Genomic DNA, 17,542 nt, shown 5'->3' with positions numbered 1-17,542 from the left:
CATCCACCACCTTCTGCAATAAATTGAAATCAAGAAACAGCATGTTACACAACTGATTGAAGTGTTTCCAGGGACACGTTCAGAATGTGATGCGCAATGGGTGCCTTCAATGCAGCTAAGTTTTCAGTCAGAACACTGAACACAACATCTTTCAGATAGGCTCTCAGCCAGAAGTCACATGGATTAAGATCAGGTGATCTGGATGGCCAGGGTGTAGGGAAATGGCAGCTGATAATTCTAGCATTTCCAAAATGGCACTTCAGCAGCTGCTTAACTGGATTTGCAATGTGCAGAGGTGCACCGTCTTGCACAAAAATGATCACAGCCACACTGTTGGAGAACTGGAATGACTTGGTTGCACAAAAGACACCGATAGCACTTAACAGTGATGGTAGAGGTAACAGGACTGCAAGCACCTGTCTCTTCGAAAAAATATGGCCCTATGATAAATGATGCCATCCACACCACACAGTGACCTTTCAGGATGAAGTGGTACTGGTTAATGTGCATGTGAAATTTCTATTGCCCATATTCGACAATTCTGTGTATTGACATATCCTGTCAGATAGAAGTGGACTTCGTCTGTCCACAAAATCTTCCATGGCCAATCATTATCCACTTCCATGCAGGCAAGAAATTCTAAAGCAAAGGTCTATCTTGTTGGCAGGTCAACAGGGAGCAAGTTGTGCACATAGGTAATTTTGAATGGATAGCAAAGAAAGATGTTTCGTAGGTTTTTACACATCATGTTCACAGGTATGTCCAATATTCGGGCAATTCTCTGTACACTACACATTTGCACACTACCACTTGTCTCCTCCTGCATTGCTGTGGCCACTGCTTCCACTGATGTTGAATCAGTTCATTTCCTCCTTCTACCAGCTTGCACACCAAAAGAACCCATCTTTTCAAATTTCTGAATCATATTCTCCAGACCCACGGCAGTCATCGGGCCAACACCTTTCTTCAAACCCTTAAGTGTCTGGAACTTCTGCAGAGCAATGTGTGCACAGTAATAATTGTTGTAATACATCTTTACAAGCAGAGTGTGATTCTGCATTGAGACAGTCATGGCAAACGTCGCAGACACGAAAGGAGAAAAAGCCGTGTACCCAATGTGTGTATACCTACTTCAGTGGGCTGTACACGTGACAGGTGTTTTCATTTATGTATTCTGACACAACAGCGCTATCTATTGATCAATTTTCACACTATTTTTTTCTTCTGCCATAGGTTGCCCCCCTTCTCTGATAATATTCTGTTGCAATTTAATGTCATTCTGACCAGTGGTGTTATTTCTATAGCGTTTTGAAAGTGTAACTTTAATCCAGTGTGTGTGTGTGTGTGTGTGTGTGTGTGTGTGTGTGTGTGTGTTTTCCACTTCAGAAGAAGGCATTTTGGCCAAACAATTAAATGTACAGCAGTCTTTTCATTGTGCCTGTCTGCTACTCACTGTATCCTCTATATGGTGAATAGCAATCTATCATTTTCATAAAATCATGCTCAAAAACACTAAAAATAGTATCCTTAACTAAAATATTAGTGACTCATAGTTGGAATCAGTCTTCTCATGCAAATACCTGGAATAATCACAAAGTCTCAGTAAGGCAGCTGACAGACTTCAGTTTTCTGGCAGAGTACTGAAGAAATGTAATTTACAAATGAAACTGCTTCCAAAATACTCACTAGACCCATCTTAGAATGTTACTTGCGTATATGGGACCTATACCAAATATAGTAATGGAATATGTAACGTAAACAGAGAAGAGCAGCATGTGTGGTCACAAATTTGTTTAAAACCCTAAACAGTCTGACACTTGAGAATTGAAACCATCTGTATCATAAAAGCTTACTCACACAGTTCAATGAACTAGTACTAAGTGAGGAATCAAGGAGTGCACCACAATCCACAGCATATTGCACCTGTAGTGACCACAGAAACATGATTAGACTAATAACAGCTTGTACAGAGGAAGCTAAGATGCGAGTCCTAATACACAACACAATCTCAAGTACTTTCTCTTTTACATTTCATAGTGGTCTGCAGGGTATACAGGGTGAATCGCCTGAAACTTGTAATGCAAATATTGCAGAAATGTAAAGTGCTATTGATGTGTGGTTTTCACAGAATGGATTGGTAGCCAGGGGCTTGTATTGTTAGCCAATAAACAGGAAAGTGTATTTTTGTGCAAACATATACTTTTTTAAATGAAACACTGCCTATTGACTTTAACAGACTAAAAATAGGGTAAATTGGAATGTTAGAGTGATATTTGCTGCAGGATTGTAGTGTGAGTTGTTTACGAGATATTGTATTTTGATAAGATCCCATACCGATACTTGTTCGTGCCATTCAAACTGCATAATTGCAAAGTACGATGTTGATATGTTTGCTTACAGTGTGCTTGTATGTTCCTTGAGTGCACTGCAACACGCTGTGACATTCCAAGCAGTAGGTCATGAGTGGACTATGGGATTTACCAATGCAGAAAAAGCTGACATGCTCACTGTGTATGGAGAATGTAGGAAGAATGCAGTTCATTCTTGTACAGTGTATAAGCTGAGATATCTCAGTTGAAGTCAACAATCTTAGCAGCTATTTATCAATTTCTTCAACTGGTTATGTGAAAGTGATAGTGTGACACCTAGACAACATAACAGAAGGAAACAAGTGATAACAGTAGTGCTCTTGCCGCTGTTGCAGTATATCTGCACTTTAGTTCCTGCACAATCAAGGTAGTGAAGTTAGTCAGGCAAGTGTCCTACATGTTCTCCATCGACATAACTTCTGATGATGGGCATTAAGACAGGATACTCCAGATATATCTTGTTTAGAGATGAAGCCACATTTACCAATAATGACTAGGTAAACTGCCGAAACATGTACTACTGGTCTGTTGACAACAGTCATTGGCTTTGCCCTTGGGAATGTCAGCATCCATGGAGTGTAAACATGTGGAGTGGGATTGTGAACCAACAGCTCATAGGCCCATGTTTCAGAGACAGAACTCTGAAAGTGCAAAAGTATCACAGCCTCCTAACAGACCATCTTCCACAGCTGCTAGAAGATGCTCTTCTGCAGACTAGGAGGAACCTGTGGTACCAACATGATGGCCGTTCAGCCCATAGTGCACAAAGTACTACAGCATCTCTTCATGAATTGTTTCCATATCATTGGACTGGATGCGGAGGCCACATACCTTGTCCGGCTTCTTCCCCAGATTTGATGCCTGTATACTTTTTTCTGTGGGAAAATCTGAAAGACACTGTCTACCAGGACATATTAATTATATCTGATGGTACGTAATGACATATTACTGCAGTGTGCTTGTATATATCTGTTGAAATGCTAGCGTGATGCAGCAGTTGTTTCATACCAGACTGGAAGTGTGAATTGCCACTGCCAATGGTCATTTTAAACACAGCCTGTGATAATCAGTTGTCCAGTTACTGGTCAGAATCCACGTAACTAGTATACGCACTTTTGTTGTTCTTTAGTGTGTGCTATCACTGGTATTGTGCAAGTTTCAGTGTGGGAACTTTTCAAAATATGATATCTCTTAAATGGCTTGGTCTAGAATCTTGCAAGAAACGCCACTGGCATTCTAATTTGAACTACTTTTAATTTGTTAATGTCAATAGGCATTGTTCCATTTAAAAATATGCTTTCTAAGTATGATTATGATCTGTTTATTGGCTACAATACAAACTCCTGATCAACAATCCATTTTTTTGAAAACCACCCATCAAAAGCACTTTTCATTTCTGCAATATTTGCAGTGCAAGTTTTAGGTAATCCCCTGTATATGTAGATATAGAACACAAGTCTCTTGCTAACACTACTCACCTGTGAAGACGCAAGTCATTTGTAATTGTTTCTCTTGAGAAATTTTTTTGTATCTGGAAAAACAGCAAGGGATACTGTCCTAAACAGTTACAGTTCAATGATCCTCTGCCAAACTCTGTTCCAAAAACTAGCACAAGTAATGGTATGGTAATTACAGTTTCCCATTTTCACCACCCTTCAGTCATTTAATGAAATGCCACTGCATCTTTTGCTTCTGATTATTGCTAGAACATATCATTGTTGATGGATTTTGAATTGGTCTTACCTTGTCTCTCCAAATGTCTATTATAATTTACTGTTTGTGACCTTTTAATAGCCAGTCACTTTCCTCCTGGAACTTAATTTTAATCAGTGGCATTATTTTTTCAGATGATGTGAAGGACGATCGTGCAAACGGCTGCTCAAAAGATATTGAACTTGGAGGTAAGTAAAGAAAAATAGAACCATTCAAAGTGTATGTAAAAGTTTGTTACTTGGGAGAGTACAGTTGGACTGATGGGAGTTCAAGATTATATTGACTTGATTCATTGATCAGAAAAAATAAATTGGAATCACAACCAGTAGTTAAGTGAAAAAAGTGTGTAACTGGTTGGGAGGATTAACGACTGCTACAGGATGGTGGGAGCGGTCTTCATGTTTGTCAGGATGGGCTTGCCCTCACCTGGGCCATCTTGGGTTCTTTTTGATAGCTTTGGAGGCAGGAGGGACACTGTGGGAAACTGCGAACAAACAATCAGTGCACATAAGCAGTTTGTCATTAATTAATTAAACTCAGAAAGTCATCCGAGTGCGCCTCCATCTCTGGCACAGTTTAGCTCATTGTGGTGGGCGAGTAGTCAGCAGCATTAGACACAACTGGGAGATGAGCTGCCTACACAAAACTCAGCAGTGGTGTCCAGGGCAATGGACAGCAGCTGTGCTGGAGGTGTGGAGCAGCCAATGCCCTCTTCTCCCTTGTTGTGGTGGCACCCAGTGTCTGACTCTGGACCAAAGGCTGGAGAACAGCAGCGGGGTGCCGGCAGACTTTGGCAGCAGATATGGTGAAGAGGTACTGAGAAGAGTGGGAGAGAAAAGGCAGTTACTAGATGTAATAAAGAGAAGAAAAAGAAATTGGATTGGGCATATATTAAGAAAGGATGACGGACTGATAAAAACAGTTTTAGAAGGTTATGTAGAAGGGAAAAGAAAGCGAGGAAGGAAGAGATTCCAGATACTGGATGACATGATGGACAGTACAACATACAGCAGCCTTAAGAAGGAAGCAATGGATCGCAGAAAATGGAGAGGCAAAGGACCTGCTAATATAGCAGATAACTGATGATGATGGTGGCAAATGGCCCTGTAGAGCCAGTGGCAAGAGTGTCAGCTGCCATTGGTCTGGACAGTCTGGCGGATATCCTCAGATCGTGGCCAAACGACGGCAGTGGTGCTAGGGACACAGTTATGGCACAAACGACGAAGTTGCGTCAGTAGATCTCGTAGTGATAATGACACATGGCAAGTGTTGTGCATGACCCTGCAGTGCCATTGTGACCTACTTGGCAGGGCCATGGTTTAAATGCAGCTGCTCAGTGCTTACTTCATGGAAGGGACTGCATTTCTGTGTCACCGTTGGAACGTCTTGAATGGGGTCAGTGAGCGATGTCCGTCTATTGGCATGTGTCAGTGTCAAACTGCAGAAGTTTCCTAGTGTCCCAGGCCATGGCACATCAAATTAAGATGACACAAAAGCAGCTGCTTCTGCTGAGTTGCTGAACTGGCAGCAGCCTCAACTCGCGACAGTCGAGGTTTGGTCCCGAATTCTCTGTATGGCTCTGGCATTGCCTCCCCTATTACAAGTGAGTAGATTTCAAAATATGAGTGCTGAGACTGTACAGTCTTCACCATTAAATCAAAGACATTTATGGAGACAATATTACTGAGTTGTCTGTTTAGTTTTAAAAAAATAATGTATATGAATAACACTGTGCTTTATGAGTCATTTCCATAAAGTCTGATTAGTCTAATCTAATTATACAGGTTACAATATTAACACCAGTTGTTTAATTGTGGTAAATAACTTCAACAGTAATATAGCATTGAGTCTCAGAACATGACTCGATGAATATTCGGTCAAGACTGACTATGATTCTACTGTGACTGACTGTTACTGATTGAGGTCAAGTAGCGATTGCTGTGCCACTGTTGGTAGTGTTTTTTAAGGATTCACATAAGAAAGATTTTAAAAATAGTGAATTATAAATTACATATTGATATTAAATGCCAGGCAATACTTCTACAAGTTAGAAATGAAATTAGTTTGATTACACCTTCTTTTTCTTCTTCTTCTTCTTCTTTTTCTTGTGTCATTGTCGCACATCAGTGCTGGGTTGGCAGTGTTATTAACAGATTGGGTATGGTTAGTTTAAGGGTGGCAGGATGCCCTTCCAGCCACTACTCTGTTAACCACCCAGGGATGGAATGTGCATGCCCCAACTTTCTGCATTCAGTGTTATTCTACATCTACTTCTGGATGACACATGAATATTCTGCAATTCACATTTAATTGCTTGTCAGAGAGTTCAAGAACCACTTTCCCTCTGTTTCCATACCATTCCACTCTTGAACAATGAGCAGAAAAAACAAATGCTTTCTGTCTTTGTGAGCTGTCATTTCTCTTATTTCGTTACACTGATAACTTCTTCATGTGTAGGTGGGTATCAACAAAATATTTTTGCATTCAAAGGAGAAAGTTAAAGATTGAAATTTTGTGAAAAGATCTTGCTGTAACAAAAAACACCTCTGTTTTAATTATTGCCACCTCATCTCATGTATCACATCCTTGACTCTTTCACCCCCATTTCACGATAATAGAAAATGAGCTGCTCTTCTTTGATCTTTTTCAATGGCTTCCATCAGTCCTATCTGTTAAGGATCTGATACTGCACCATAATACTTCGGCAGAGGATGGACAAGTGTAGTGTAAGCAATTTCTTTAATGGATTTGTGCCATCTTCTAAATGTTCTGCCAATAAAAAATTGTCTGTGGTTCGCTTTCATCACAATGTTATCTGTGTGATCATTCTAGTTTAAATGTTCATAATTGTTATCCCTAAGTATTTAGTTGAATTGAGTGCCTTTAGGTTTGTGTGATGTATCGTGTAACTGAAATTTAAAGGATTCCTTTTAGCACTCATATGGATGACCATAAACTTTTTATTAATTAGGGTCAATTGACATTTTTCACATCATACAGATATCTTGTCTAAATCATTTTGAAATTGATTTTGATATACTGATGGCTTTACTGGACAGTAAATGACAGAATTGTGTGCAAACAATCTGAGATGGCTACTCTGATTGTCCCATAAATCATTCAGAATATTAGAAACAACAGATAACTTCTTATCTCTTACTACAAACTGTGATTTTCCTGACAAGAAATTATGAAACCACTCCACATCTGAAATGATACTCCATATGCATGCAATTTGATTAGAAATCACTTGTGAGTTATGGTGTCAAAAAGCTTTTGTAAATCTAGAAATATGGAATCAATCTGAGGTCATCTATCAATAACACTCATTACCTCATGATAATAAAGAGGGCAATTTCAACTCAAATCATAAAATATTTTCATTTTATCTTGGTTTTTGTAAAATGTATATTTTGAAAAATTTATATTTTGTAAATAACTCTTAAAACAGTAGAGAAAAAATATATAGCTAATAAACCAAAAGTACTGGAGCCGTGACAGATGTTTTGCCCTAGAGCACAGAATGCTAACTTTCTTCCTATATTACCGGATACAAATGGAATAATTATAAACAATATCTTGTCTGCTCCAGCTATCTGTATTATTTAAATATTTTGTGCTAAAAATTTAAAAAAATCACATTTTTACAAGTTTTTTTTTTTTTGAGTTATGTACTTCAAAACCTCCATCACAAAACTTATGAAAATAGAACAATATATTGTTTGGTAACTGCGTTAGTAGTTACTGCAACCTCAGTGGGCAATATTTTTTTGTATAAAGCTTTAGAAATTTTTCGACATTCTGCATATTCCACATTATTGAATTTTTAGTGCAAAATATGCATGTTGGCAACACTGTTTCCAGCTCCGTACTTTTGTAATAAATGAGTGAGAACTTGCATGTGAATCATTCTGCATAGAATTTTGTTTGCTTTGACCTTTTCAAAATGGTTCAAATGGCTCTGAGCACTATGGGACTCAACTGCTGTGGTCATAAGTCCCCTAGAACTTAGAACTACTTAAACCTAACTAACCTAAGGACATCACACACATCCATGCCCGAGGCAGGATTCGAGCCTGCGACCGTAGCAGTCGCACGGTTCCGGACTACGTGCCTAGAACCGCGAGACCACCGCGGCCGGCTACTGTGACCTTTTCGTTAGATACATTGTCATTGATGAAATACAGTAATGGAAGAGCGAGCTATGTTGAATCATTCTGCATATAGTTTAATCTTGGTTTGAGCTTTTTGTTAGATCCCTTGTCATTGAGGAAAGATATTAGTGAAACAGTGAGGTGTGTGGACTATGAAAAAAGGCACAGGAAGGTGATATTAAGAAAAGTGAAAAACACTTCATAATTGTTAGTTATCTGTCAGAGATATTGCAGAAATATCTTGGTCCCCAGGTAACTGTGTTACCATGACATCCATTGTGCAGGAACTGCTATACTTGCTATAACAAGAAATTTAGTGATAACCCACCTGAACGGAGTGTGGAACAGAAGAAGACAGTGCAGATGTTTAAATTCCTGGGTGTTAAGTTGCTGATGTGTTGAATCTTAGGACTTCTGTTATGGCCCCTAATATATCCCCCTTTAAATGCCAAAGCAAGATGAGAAACACAAGAAGAAAACAGAATGTACAAAGAAAAGTGGAAGAACTTGAAACAAGTTTTACAAAAGCAACATCTTCAGAACTTTGTGAAGTGTATGATGTAGATGTACTTTGCGCAGAACCTGAAGATGTGCACCCATCATGATGTGTGGTTTCAAAACCTAAACACTGCTATCTTGGCAGCCACCAATACTGAGAAGATACAATTATTGACACTGATACTTGATGGCTATGCCAAGCAGCAGATACAGAAATACGTACTTGTTTCCTCACATTATTTAATTTCAAAATCTCATGAAATAAAGAATGAAAAAGGTATTTTGGTGTGCCCAGACTCCTACTGTGAGCAACCACTGCAGGATGATACTGCTGTATCTTCTTCTAGTGCATGTGAGTGTGAGAGCGCCGAGTTGGGTGACACTGTATGTGTGTATTTGAATCTGCAACCAACTACACCAGTGCGGGCTGGCCACTGGAAGCTGACTGTAGGAGGCATGCTTGCAGCACAGTCTCTGCCATGCCATCACAACTTGTGCATATATATGCACAGGGCATTCCTGACTGACCCTCTCTCAGCTATTCAAGTTTGTATCATGCACAACCATGTTCTGTGTTTTGTAGATTACCAAGAGGCTATTTTCATTATTGTTCAGAGGTTTTGAATAAAGCCATATTTGTGTGATTTAAGTGCAGTATCATCAGGTTTATTTATTATGGATGCCATACTACCGGCCCTGGCTGAACGGCTTACTTAGGCTGTGACCAATTTGTCGGCTTCTGTTAATAGACAGGTACCATTCCATTGGCCCATTCACCCACTTTTCCTCCATATTACCTTAGTGAATATGGTGTAAAAGGTAAAAAAATATTCAACAGTGTTATTAAAAGAAGCATATCTTGTATTGAGACAGGAGAACACAAATTTTAATATTGATCTCACAAAATTCCATCCCTCATGACAAAATGGGTAAAATGCGAGACAGTGAAGGAGGTATGTGCATGTATTTACTGTGCTAATTTGAATTTTATTTGTTTCACCATAAATAGTGTAACGAGGAATGCTGTTGTGTAATATGTCAAGAACCCCAAGAAAATTGTTTGTTGTATAGTGTGCTGTCTGTCCTGGTACTGAAGGGATGACTGTTGCAGCATTACCCCTTCAGGATACTGACAATGACATAATCTATGCATTGTTGGAGGGGGAAAATTTGGTGAAGAAGGCAATGGGAGCTATGGAAGTTTATTGCAGAGGTTAGGCATTGGGTCATGGAAGAAGTAGCTCATCATCATATCCACAGTAGTCAGAGACAGTTCATGTTGTTGTTGTTGTTGTTGTCTTCAGTCCAGAGACTGGTTTGATGCAGCTCTTCATGCTACTCTATCCTGTGCAAGCTTTTTCATCTCCCAGCACCTACTGCAACCTACATCCTTCTGAATCTGTTTAGTGTAGTCATCTCTTGGTCTCCCTCTATGATTTTTACCCTCCATGCTGCCCTTCAATACTAAATTAGTGATCCCTTGATGCCTCAGAACATGTCCTACCAATTGATCCCTTCTTCTTGTCAAATTGTGCCACAAGTTTCTCTTCTCCCCAGTTCTGCCGAACCTCCTCGTTAGTTACATGATCTACTCATCTAATCTTTAGCATTCTTCTGTAGCACCATATTTCGAAAGCTTCTATTCTCTTCTAGTCTAAACTATCAATCGCCCATGCTTCACTTCCATACATGGCTGCACTCTCTACAAATACTTTCAGAAAACACTTCCTGAGACTTAAATCTATACTAGACGTTAGCAAATTTCTCTTCTTCAGAAACGCTTTCCTTGCCATTGCCAGTCTATATTTTACATCCTCTCTACTTCAACCATCATCAGTTACTTTGCTCCCTAAATAGTAAAGCTCGGCTACTACTTTAAGTGTCTTATTTCCTAATCCAATTCCCTCAGCATCATATGATTTAATTATGCTACATTCCATTATCCTTGTTTTGCTTTTGTTGATGTTCATCTTATCTCCTCCTTTCAAGACACTGTTCATTCTGTTCAACTGCTCTTCCAGGTCCTTTACTGTCTCTGACAGAATGACAGTGTCATTGGCAAACCTCAGAGTTTTTATTTCTTCTCCATGAATTTTAATTCCTACTCCAAATTTTTCTTTTGTTTCCTTTACTGCTTGCTTAATATACAGACTGAATAACATTGGAGATAGGCTACAATCCTGTCTCACTCCGTCCTCAATCACTGCTTCCCTTTCATGCCCCTCGACTCTTATAACTGCCATCTGGTTTCTAGAGGCAAGATGGTTATGAGAGTTCAACTCATTTCTTAATTGTATTACAGGAGTAAAACTCCACACTGTGGTAGGAAAAGGTACACGTTTTCAAGAGCAATAGGTTGGCTGGAAATTATAACACCAATTTAGGGCACAAAGCAATACAATACATACTCCACTACGATAATAAAGCTAATTGCATTAGAGGATCTCAGTCTGTGACACAACAAAATGTTATACAACACTTCAACACTGCTTTGCTACTGAAATATTTAACTTTATTCCTTTTTACAAATTGTTTTTTAACTTCCTTGTTATGTACTGATAAACCTCTTACTCTTTAAAGAATCAAACTCTCATGTAAAAAAACAGCTGCAAATGTATCATTATTTTAAAAATGCATTATAAAATATTTGATTTTATAGATCTTAAGCGAGAAAAAGTTAGAAAAGGTTTGAAAATATATTTAAAGTTTGTTGGAAGTTACTAAATACTTTCATTACCAAACACTGGATGAGTATAGCCAGGGTGATTTGCACCCCATTCTGAGCAAAAGCTAGTTACTCAGTAATCTCAATGTTTCTAATGTCATATCTCTTAAGGTGTATACCATATGAGAATATAATTTTGCAGATAAATTCAGTGGTATATTTGCATAGTGTATGCAAATTGTGTTGCAAAGAGAGTTCATAGTAAAGGAGTAATATATTAAAACATTAAGCCTGATGCACTAGTTTTATTGCATGAAAAGCAAAAATGTAGTAAAGAATGCATTTTCTTGGCCTTTCATCAGTTTTTAGGGGGTGTCAGTGAGAAACAGTTTCATAAGGGTTTGAAATTATGTGTAAAGTTTGTTGCAAGTCAACAAGTGCTTTCATTCTAAAACAGTAGATGAATATTCTCTGGGTATTTGCATGCAGCCATTTACTCTGCATCAAGAAATATGCCACAGTTCCTAACTGTAATACTTGTCTTACTGCATTAAATATTTAAGATAAGATTTTGGCTTTTCATGGTTAGAGTATGACAGCATTTTAATTTTTTAAATTTGGTCAACAATTCTGTGATATATTAAAAATCAAATTTTTGCTGCCCCTGAAAGCTGCTAGATAATCAGCCTGCTACTAGAAACATGAACTGGGATAGCCATTTAGACGATCAGTTTGAATACTGTATAATTGTTATAAACTAAACATAAGAAAGAAATTCATTATAAATAAAATATTATCTGAAACTATTAAAACCAGTTCTGTAACATCTATACAGTAGACACACTGGCAACATCAGGAGCTTTATATTATGTCAAAAAGTTTGTGTGGTAAAAGAAATGCCTTTGGAGTGTGAACAGTCTCTGACAGACATCAGAAGTGGTTCATAAGGAGTGAGAAAGGCCGCAAGTGTTCATGACTCTGGTCCAGTGATACTTGTGCAGCAATTTCTTGTGGTGGTGGATGTGGATGGCACAGTCATCATGGTAGTAGTTAGGGGTAGCAGTGGTATCAAAGTTATATTTTTTTGGGCATAAAATTGGACAAAACATAGTTCCACATATTAATCTTGACATCTAGAAGAACAGAAATTATAGAAATTAATATCTTATTGTTTCACAGGCCTGGGAACTAAGGCTGACCAAGAAAAGACAAAGAGCAGCACAGAGAAGGCAGACTTTGAGACAGCAATAGAACTAACAGGTGAGATTGTTCTCAATAACTTGATGCTTAATATTCAGTATAAATGTTAGATATATTTGTCTACTGCAATTAAACTTTGTTGCTTCACTATGTTTCTTCACAGTATTGCAGTTTTAATATGTTAAAAATTTATGCTTATGAACTCCCATTGTAGTTCTACTTAGTTGTCTAATCCACAGATTCCATTGTACACCATAAATCATTATTGTGGTGCAGCATGGGAGGAAAAAACCTGAGCCTCTGTACTTTTGCTGTTTATTTCATATGCTGTTTTCATTTCCCCATGCTGCATTGTTCTGTATAATTATGCAGTAGTTCCACATAAACTGTTCATTTCTTTCTTATTTGATCTATCATATTCAGTTTATGATCACTTTTGCCTTTTGCAATTCTGAGTGTTGTCCAGTACAACCTCCAGTACCTGCTTAAAGACTTAGGCTCTTCCCAGAACCACTCCCCTGAATCCATTTCCTTCTTCATCCCTCTGATACCCCGCACATCCCCCCTTCTACATGCTCCCAAAATTCACAAATACAACAATCCTGGATAGCCCATTATAGCTGGTTATTGTGCCACCACTGAAGGGATTTCAGCTCTCAATGACCAAGACCTCCAACCAATTGCACATAATCTAGTCTCCCATGTCAAAGATACCAACCACTTTCTCCAACAACTCTCCACCATCCCCACCCGTTTACCACATGATTCCCTACTATCACTGTTGATACCACTTCCTTATACACCAACATCCCTCATGCCCATGGTCTTGCTGCAATTGAACACCCTTTGCACTCCAAACCCACTACCTCATTCCTCATACACCTAACTAAATTTATCCCAACGCATAACTGCTTCTCCTTTGAAATGGAGGTGTACAAACAAATCTGTGGCACAGACATGGACACCCTCCTGGCATCCTCCTATGCTAATTTGTTTATTGGCCATGTAGAGGGAACCTTCGTAGCCTCCCAAAGCCACAAATCCTAGTCTCATTCAGATTCATTGATAATATGTTTGTGGTTTGGACTCAGGGGCAAGACATCCTATCTTCATTCCTTCACAACCTAACACCTTTTCTTCCATCCACTTCACCAGGTCCTCTGCCAAGGCCTTCATAGAGAGAGACTATCCCCCAGACCTAATCTGCAGACAGATTTCTCATGCTATTTCCTCTCACATCCTCAATCCTCCCACCACATCCAAGAGCCAAATACAAAGGAGTGCCCCATTTGTCACCTACTCCATCCCAGACTGGAACAACTGAACCGCATCCTTTGTCAGGGTTTTGGTTACCTGTCATCATGCTCTGAAATGAGGGACATCCTACCCAAGCTCCTTCCCACTCTTCATAAAGAGGTGTTCTATTGCCCCCCCCCCCCCTTCCAACCTCCATAACATCCTAATCCCTCCTTGTGCCACTCCCAATCCCAGCCCCTTGCAACAGGGATCACATCCCTGTGGAAGACGCATGTAAAAGACCTGCACTCAAAACTGTTGCTCCTTTTCAAATTCCTGTATATTAGATGGCTTCTGCCAGAACTTTATTTCTACACCTCCATTTTGGATTAAACCATTTTTGATTTGTTCCGTGGTCCAAAATCTTGGTCCTAACATTTTTTATCCAGTTGTCAAGTCGTCCCTTTTCCTGGTTTTGTGTGGTGTTGAATGGCAGCTCCCTTAAAATGTAGATAAATGTGAGCTAATGCACATAACAAAGAGAAACAACCTGATAGTATGTTATTATAAGATTAGCTGTTATCCCTAATGGATTTTCAATTTGATTGTCTCAGTGTACTCATAGTATTATCATGTTCCAGAAAATCAAGAACAATAATACCCCTGCCATGAAACAAGGTCACCACAAATTTCTAAGATGATCAGTAGCTTTTATTTGACCTTCAAGAAGAGCTGTGGTGATATTTTATGTAGTTATACTTTATTACCCAATATTAAAGATATGACCATGTTTCATACTGCGTAATCAGTTGAGAAAAAATATGCAACTGTTGTTTTGAAATGCTTTGAGTAGACCTTCTTGACCTGAAATCTAAGCTTCCCACCACTTTCTGTATGGCATTGCACCACATTTTGGTTCTGCTGCTGCCTCACATTTTGTTACATGTTTAGTATCCGACAGTAATTCAAATTCACCATAAATAACAGGCCGGGGATCGGACTTCATACTCTGGCTACAGCTTGCTCACCAAGGGGCACCACCACAGCCATAAGCATATTGTGGAGATGTCTGCTGATGTGAGACTGTCAGTCAGTCTCTCAATAGTCATAGAAGCCCTCAGTAAGTGCCACTTATCAGAAGAGTTTTGATATTGCCTGTATTATGTTTCCAATTCGGATTGCTCCCTGGACTGTTTGTGTGTGCTTCAGATGACTTTGCTATGCTCTGGACTTATTTTTTGGTTATCTTTTCATACTTCATGAACTCCGCCATCAACAACCTCCGGTCTCTGCATTACTGCCAGTGTGAGCAACCATAAACTGTGTTCTACCTATGTGGAGTAGTATAGAAAAACCTGTCCATTCATGTGAATAACCTCATCCACTGTTGATGATTCATATTAGTTATTACAGTTAATCATCTTCAACTGTGCTCATTGGTTTTAGTACTGGTTTTCCTTCTGGAAATTTCTATGTCCACCTGTGGACATGTATGGTGTTGGAAGTGTCACTTCCATACACCTACTAGAGCATTCTGTAAATTTAATGAACCTGTGCCAAGAACTTAGTTTCAACATATTCTGTTTGAAATGGACTATTCACATCCAAGGGGGAAACAGATTCTGAAATGTCTGAAGAGTCACTGTGACTACATGTGTAGTTTTGAAGAAGGTATATAAGTTACTAAACCAGTTATAAACGTTTTTGTATTACTTTTGGTACAGCTCTTGTGGAATCTGTCAGCTAGATTTTTTTCACCTGACCGCTCTGTTTTACAGTGAAGTTCATTCTTAATTTATTTTTCTGTAGTGATGCAATAAGCAACTGTACAAGGGCCAAGTTTTAATGGAAAAAAATCATACAAATTGTTTTATTGTTTCTCAAAATATTTGCTCTAAAAATTTATACGCGTTTACACACATCCAAACCAATTCTGGAAACTTTTTTTCCCCACACTGACTTTAGAACCACATCGAATCCTTGGCTTTGGAAGGATTCCACAGCTTCTTGAGATGAAAATCAGTTGCTCCACAGTTTTTGTTTGACATAATGGAACAGAAAGAAGTCGTTTGCCAAGAATTTGGATAAATACAATGACTATGACATTAAATCTGTGTTATTTCATGTAGAATTATTTGACAAGCTGTGTGACTACGGGCATTGTCATGATGAAGAATATGTAGAGTTTTCAGTTAAACCAAACAATGGAAAATCCAGCATGGAAAATGACAATATTATGAAAAGGGTAGATTACTACTCACCATATAGCGGAGATATTGAGCCACAGATAGGCACAACAGAATGATTGTGAACCATGTAACCCTTCGACCAAAAAGACCTTCATTGGAATTAGACAACACACACACACACACACACACACACACACACACACACACACACAGTGCTGCTTATGGAAGCCTACAGTAAAATGTAACCAGGTCCAGAAGCCCAGCCCCAACGTTAAATCTAACATAACTTCTAATACCAACTCCATTCACCAAATATAACATAGCAATCCCATCAATTCCAGTTTAATATACTACAGCTGATCGTACCGTGTTTTACATTTTTGGAGGTGATAACTTTACTGCAGAAATTCTTGGGTCACTACCAGACATACACCAATTAATATGCTGACAACATTTGTTTTATTTACACACACATATATACAACAGCTGACAGTCCCAACTTCACAGGCACCAAAACACACCAGGTAGTACTCCAACTGCACACACCAAGGCTTTGGACAAGGTGTATTTATACATATTTTAACAATTACGTTCTTTGACATTATTATGTTATTTCATGTTTGATGTTACAATTGCAATAAGTTAATCCAGCAAAAACTGACATTACATATTTTTAGTAGAAATTAAAACAAGCGCAATGATAATGGATATTTCTGAAATTAATGATCTTTTACAAGTGCAATTCTGAAATATATATACAGTAAACAATTAAGCTCTTATTATTCAGTCCAGAACACTCTTGAATATCTTTACATAATTAAATTACTTATGTGATTTTATGAAACAATTTTGAGCTGGTAATATTTCTACAACATCAAAATTACAATTCAAATGTTCAAAATGACTTTTTACAACATTTTAAGGCTAAAATGCGGAATAATTATGTGCCAGATATAGACTGGGTGACTTAAACATTTATAATGGTTGGCAGGGACAAAGAATCCAGTGAAATTTTTTTAAGTGCATTATCTGAAAACTACCTTGAGCAATTAAACAGAAAACCGACTTGTGGCGATAACATATTAGACCTTCTGGTGACAAACAGACCCGAAATATTTGAAACAGTTAACACAGAACAGGGAATCAGTGATCATAAAGTGGTTACTGCATCGATGATTTCAGCCATAAATAGAAATATTTAAAAAAGTAGGAAGATTTTTCTGTTTAGCAAAAGTGACAAAAAGCAGATTTCAGAGTACTTGATGGCTCAACACAAAAGTTTTGTCTCAAGTACAGATAGTGTTGCGGATCAGTGGACAAATTTCAAAACCATCGTACAATATGCATTAGATGAGTATGTGCCAAGCAAGATCATAAGAGATGGAAAAGAGCCACCGTACTATAACAACCGAGTTAGAAAACTGCTGCGGAAGCAGAGGGAACTTCACAGCAAACATAAACATAGCTAAAGCCTTGCAGACAAACAAAAATTACATGAAGGGAAATGTGGTGTGAGGA

General features: G+C 38.4%; 1 protein-coding gene across 3 annotated transcripts in view; it reads left to right on the top strand.

Moving 5' to 3' along the window:
* The window catches only part of LOC126412554 (synaptic vesicle glycoprotein 2B), a 556,944-nt gene that overhangs the window by 480,949 nt on the left and 58,453 nt on the right, over window positions 1-17,542 (top strand). For all 3 annotated transcript variants that reach the window (XM_050082206.1, XM_050082205.1, XM_050082207.1), the window contains 2 exons: window positions 4,217-4,270; window positions 12,579-12,659. In XM_050082206.1, the coding sequence (XP_049938163.1) occupies window positions 4,217-4,270; window positions 12,579-12,659 (135 nt within the window). The remainder of the gene's footprint in view (window positions 1-4,216; window positions 4,271-12,578; window positions 12,660-17,542) is intronic.

The sequence above is a fragment of the Schistocerca serialis genome, chromosome 7, assembly GCF_023864345.2.
Source record: "Schistocerca serialis cubense isolate TAMUIC-IGC-003099 chromosome 7, iqSchSeri2.2, whole genome shotgun sequence".
NCBI lineage: Eukaryota > Metazoa > Arthropoda > Insecta > Orthoptera > Acrididae > Schistocerca > Schistocerca serialis.
Note: the sequence above shows the minus strand (reverse complement) of the source record. Positions and strands in the feature narration are given on the sequence as shown.